Raw genomic sequence first — 5,826 nt, forward strand, 5'->3', positions numbered from 1 at the left:
AAGTTAAGCTGCGCGGGTCCAGGGCAGTGGCGGCGGAGTATGCGAAGGCCAACACATCCGTGTACGCCCAGATGCAGCAGGACATGACGGGTTACGTCCGCCCTGGCACGACCCCCGTCGTGAATTTGATCTCCGACTTCATCAACGAGAACCTCAACACGTTCTTGGAGATGCTCATCGCGACCTACGTGGGCCTCCCCGTGTCCCGTTCAGTGTGCGGCTACTACTGCTCGGACCATTTCGCGTGGAACGTGACGGGGTACCCCTCATCGTATCCGTTTGAAACCGAGTTGAAGGACAAAAACCCATACATGCACTCCCAAAACGACACGATCGCCACCATCGATTTTAACCATATGGCCGATTTCACCAAGCTCTCGATTGCGTACGTTGTTGAGCTGACTCAGGACAGCACCACGTCATGCTAATCACCTCATTGTTCCATCGTTATATCATTCGTCGGGCTAGCTTCCCTGTGTCGTTTCCAAAATTGATTCGCGTCAACAATGAATGCCAATCAACCACACTGTTTCATACTGTTGTCTATGGAAAAGTAATTCTATTTCCAACTATTACTGTACTTCAGAGCATCTCCACCGCATTCCAGTAAATGGACACACCAATATCCGCATAGTGTTCGGATAACAACCTCTACTGAAAATTTACTGAAATATTTTCGAACCGCACCAGTATCCGGTTCAGTATTTTGCTGACCAGCAAATATTCCAGTAAAAGTCACACAGATTTGATGGACTTGTACTGGATTTGCTGGAATCAGTATCCGGTTATAGTGGCCGGATAGAGACATCGGTGCATAAACACGGAGCAGCGAAGCCTCAGGGTCGGTTACGGCATAGGTCGAGGTGCAGTTATGGCGGCCCTGGCACGGTATGTATGCCGCAGTCAATAGCTTATGACTTATGTGGTGATGACTCTTGCGGCGTAGGTCAGTTGCGGCCGATAGCGCATTCGACTACGGTCGATGCTGCCGTGATGCCGTGATAAGTTTACTGTTAGGCGGCAGCATCGAGCGCAGGCGAATGCGACCGATTGCTTGTTTGCGCCGGTCCGAGGCCGATCCTGCCGTGGTTGGCGGTGTCTGTCTTGCGCCGGTCGAAGTTTCATGGCTTGCCGCGTTGGCGAGAGTCGTGCGGCAGTCGGTGGGTATGTCTTCGCGGCCGGTAGCCGTGTTGTTAATGTTGCAGGTCCCATGTCATCGACTACAACTCGACAGGACCCGCGCCATTGACTGCTGCATTACCAAGGTCAATAACGCGGGTCCTATCGAGCTGGCAGATGCCTATTATGTCTGTATATGACCGTACTCCGTTTACGAGTTCACGAGAAACTACAGTTGATGCCATTCCTGGTGATAAGGATAACTTTGTACATATGTATGCATGTTGCGCATCATTGCGTGCCATTCCTAGAGATAAGCATACCTCATTGTCGAAATTAACGCGGGTTTCCACTCAGTCTGGTCGAACGATGGTGAATTTACTGGCTGGAGTTGGGCTTTTTGCGGTGCGAATTTATGACTTGCAAAAAGTCTCTAATGATCGGTCCATTACAATACTAAATCAGCACACAGATTTACTGATTGGCCAATTTACTGTGGAGATGCTCTTACAATGACCTTGAGGACGCACCAAGAATCCGGTTATTTCGTGGATTCAGACTCTGGAATCCGATTTTTTGTGTTTGATTGACAAAAATATAAACCGGATTATTGTGCAAGAATCCAGATTCTTGGAGGGACTGATTGGTGGTATTCTGCTTTTCAGGAATAATTTGTACTTCGAAGTATTACTGTAATATACTCGGGTTTGCGGGGTTTCGGGGTGTTAATCTATTCTCCGAGTACTGACAGTGATAGAAGGACTGTCGCAGTCGTGACCATATGTGACCAAGTTTTCCATCGCATGGTCCTTCTTCGCTAAGTATTTAACCAGTTAAGACAGGTATGACCGCACTCATCTTCGTGGGAGATGACTTATATTCCTGCAGCGCAGAATAGGCTCCACACTCGCCGGGGCAAAAACTGATGTGTATGCAACTGACAAAAGCTAGGTTAACTTAGATACACGCAGTTATATGTATCTCATCCTTGTACAAGTTAGTACCAAGTTACTTGTATCAAATCCTTGCATAACTCAAAGTGTTCGTCAAAAACCCTTACGAGGTCACTACAACATCGAATGGACCATGAGTTATGAAGCGGATATCTTGCCCTCCAGTAAAGTATATGATATGTAATGACATGTACATCTTCGTCAATGATCACCCTACATTCGTGCACTAAGCTTGCAGCGGAACGCGTCGTATTCTGTAAACCCGGCGTGATCGCCGCCAAGAAAGCGTCGACATGGCCTATTTTCGTGCATGACGTGCTGCAACATTTCGGTCAGAATGCTTGAATAATTCAAAATAGCACATTGTATTTCGTTTTATCTGACTGTCAAATGCCTAAAAACTCCATTACTGTATAGTGGAGCCAATTAAAAGAAGCAAAACCAATGATATAGATCCAATGTCCAGGTATGGCCAATACAATACATTGTTCTTGTGAATTTTCTGCATTTGGTGGATTCTAAAATGTCGCGTTCCGATCGTGTTCGGTGCAACTTTTTGACAGAATCCGCATTCAAAAACCTAGATTATCATAATCCGGATTCTGGAGAGAATCCATTTTTCTCCGAACAACGCCTTAGTGTCCAACGCAACCAAAAGCGTACGGCAAGCTGTGTGGCATGAAGGCATCATGCTACCAACAAAACCTTGATTGGACAGAGAGGCGGTTCGAATTGGCCAATTGAGGCTCACAAAACCAAAATACAAAAATAGTATCGAATGAAAAAAATGAGCTTGGACTATAAGATTACAAAGGATATGAATATAAAGAGTAATTAGTACAGGAAGACATCGATGCCATGATTTTCAAGACCTCACCCTTGCAGGAAACTAATTATCACAAGGATCAAAGTCATAAAAATGCCTATTACACATATTGCATTACATCACTGTGACACATGGACTGTGGATTTGCACTCCCCATGGGGACCAACAAAGTGTGACATGTCCGCTTATAAAAATACTATAATTTAATACTCTATTCAAGTAAAGAAAAAAAGTATACGGTATGGGTCAATGGAACTACACGCCATAGAATACACAACTCCCCCCCATTATCCCCCTTGAACAGACGGATAGGGACCCGCACAATGCCCTCCACGAATTCCGGTATGTCCGTATTGAAAACTTGTGCAAAATAAGGGTACTGGTCATGTCAATTGGTCCCGAGTTAGCCGGTCATTACAGCTGCATGTCGAACAGTCGTACGACATCGAGCTTTTGGGTGAGCTTCGGTCAGTGTCAAGGCTTCGTTGGCAGCATTGTGGCTGCAGCTAGCACTGACATTCAAGGTTATCAAGTAATGGGGTTGAAAGTTGTTTAAATTGTGCCGGGAAAAATACCGCCAATCAAAGTCGAGGTAACGATATCGATGATTATTATTGGCTGATTTGAAAATTTATTCCCGCACCGTTACTCAGCGTCGTTCCCTACAGTGCTCGGCGAAAAAACGCAGTCAGTCAGAGTTGGACTTTGCAATAAAATAGATTTGTACTTTCTTGAAGTGGAAAACCAACTTTGATTCGTTAAAATTCATGGTTTTTTTTAATGAAGCCTTTCTGATTACGATTTGAAATGAAGCGATCACACAACGGATGAAAATCAAATATCAAGTTTGAACATCAAAGCCCAAAATGCCCTTCAAAGTGAAGGTGCAGCAGCATCGATACGTGAATAGTGATCGCAAGGCAGCCATCGCCCACGCCTCTGGCATCGACAATGAGCGATAGTTTTGTCGCGACATTGGACTCAAGTATTCGACTTGGCAAGGGTGGCGTCGCAAGGAGTCCGATATTATGGCAAGTCAGCGAAATGGCCGCAAAGCAACCTTGGGGGGTCAAGGCCGCAAACCCACCATCCCATTCACGGAACCTCTCCTCGCCTACATGCGCGAGCAACGCGACAACAACAAGCATGTACGAGTCTTCCACATGATGCAGTGGGTCCGACGCAACCACAAGCCTTGGCTCATGTCCTACATCGAAGCGAAAAGAAACGAAGAGATTCGCTTTGAATCTCTTCGTTGCCTTTTTCTACGATTTAGCGCACGACATCGTTTCACTCACCGAAAGCCATGCGTCATAAAGCTCACGCAATCTGTACTGGACGCCGTGTGGTTGGGGTACACAGCACACTTCCACTCCAAGTATGCTTCCTACGCGAAGTCAACAATCTACAACGCTGACGAGACTGGACTTTACTTTCACATGCCCCCTGGAACAACCTTGGCTGAAATTGGGAAGTCGAGCAAAGTCGACAAGACCGAAAAGCATTCGGAACGATTGACAGCGCTGTTGACGATTCGGGCGGACGGTATGCTGTATTTGTCAATGCAAGGAATCTAACGTGACTATAGGTGTTAAACTACCGATTATGTTCATTGTCCGTGGACAGCAGGGTGGGACGATTGAGAAGCGGGAACTCCGCACCTACCCTGATGGGCATTGGTACGCTGTGCAAGAAAATGCGTGGATGGACGAGCGAGTGTTTGATGTACCTCAACGAATTGGCCGACCATCTCATCGATGCGTCGGTACTGTTGGTTGACAATCTGGAATATCATGTGTGTGAAAAGGCACACGACAAAATGGCAGGGTCGCTATGTAGTGTCATTGAACCTTTATCAAAAAATTCGACAAGTCGATGCCAACCCCTTGACGTGGGTGTTATGGGCCCGTTGAAGGCGATGTTAAAGTCTGCGTGACTGATGGAAGATGATGAAGGAAGTGGTGATGAATTAACTCTTGCCGAGAAGCGCATGGCAATTATCAAGCGAACTATTCGTGTGTGGGATAAGATTAGTCCGGAGACTGTGAAGCGTGCGTTTGAAAAGTCAATTCCCTCAATTATGAGTTTTAATACATACGTGTAATATGTGTGTGATCTTGTTATACTGATCTCCCCCCGACTTGGACACAAATAAAAATAAAAACTCTCACAGTTCATAAACTCAAAAGGTTATTCGTTTTTACAGAACCTTTCGTCACTGCAATTGAACCTGAGCCATTCGCTCGCTGAACGCAGCCAAGTCATTGTCAAGGATTCCGGTACGTCGCCAACAGTTCACCACTGTCGATGGTGCCACAGAGCGCCAAGCGTCCTTCGCCCACTCCATTGCTACTACTAACGAAACTTCGTAGAGCTTGTCTTGGCGACCAGCCATGACTGAGTCAATCTGGTCCAAGGCGTTCTTCAGCTGACGCTTTTTGATGCTTGCCTTGAACGACGCAATGATCCCTGCGTCCTGAGGCTGCAGGTAAGCGGTTGTATTCTTTGGGAGCATCCTCAAATCAACATTTGACAGATCATCAGCAGCAGTGGGGTCGTGGCAGAGAGCGTTGTCAACAAGCAGCAAAATCTTCCGGCCTTCGGCGACCATGCGATCGTTCATGGTCTTGAGGTAAGTTTGAAAGACTTCGGATGTCATCCATGCCTTTTTGGTTGCTTGGTAGTTAAAACCAAGGTCGCTAGAAGACCGGCCTTGAAAGCACCGTGGCTGCACGGATTTGCCGATGAACATTGGGTCAACAACGTCGGAGCCGTCTGCATTTGTGGTGAGTGCCATGGTGATCCTTTTTTTTGACTTCTTCGTGCCGGGAACACGCTGTCGAGTGATGGAACGATGAGGTGACAAGCAGTAGAAGTAGGCCGTCTCGTCCATGTTGTACACGTTGGCCGGGCTGTAACCACTTGTGG

General features: G+C 46.7%; 1 protein-coding gene across 1 annotated transcript in view; it reads left to right on the forward strand.

Annotated features, from left to right (window-relative positions):
* The window catches only part of H257_11105 (hypothetical protein), a gene marked incomplete at both ends in the record, with an annotated part of 1,466 nt that extends 1,038 nt beyond the window's left edge, over positions 1-428 (forward strand). The window contains one exon of the mRNA XM_009837944.1: positions 9-428. Coding sequence (XP_009836246.1) covers positions 9-428 — 420 coding nt within the window. The remainder of the gene's footprint in view (positions 1-8) is intronic.
* Between the last annotated feature and the right edge of the window lie 5,398 nt (positions 429-5,826).

The sequence above is a fragment of the Aphanomyces astaci genome, assembly GCF_000520075.1.
Source record: "Aphanomyces astaci strain APO3 unplaced genomic scaffold supercont1.32, whole genome shotgun sequence".
Classification (NCBI taxonomy): domain Eukaryota; phylum Oomycota; class Saprolegniomycetes; order Saprolegniales; family Verrucalvaceae; genus Aphanomyces; species Aphanomyces astaci.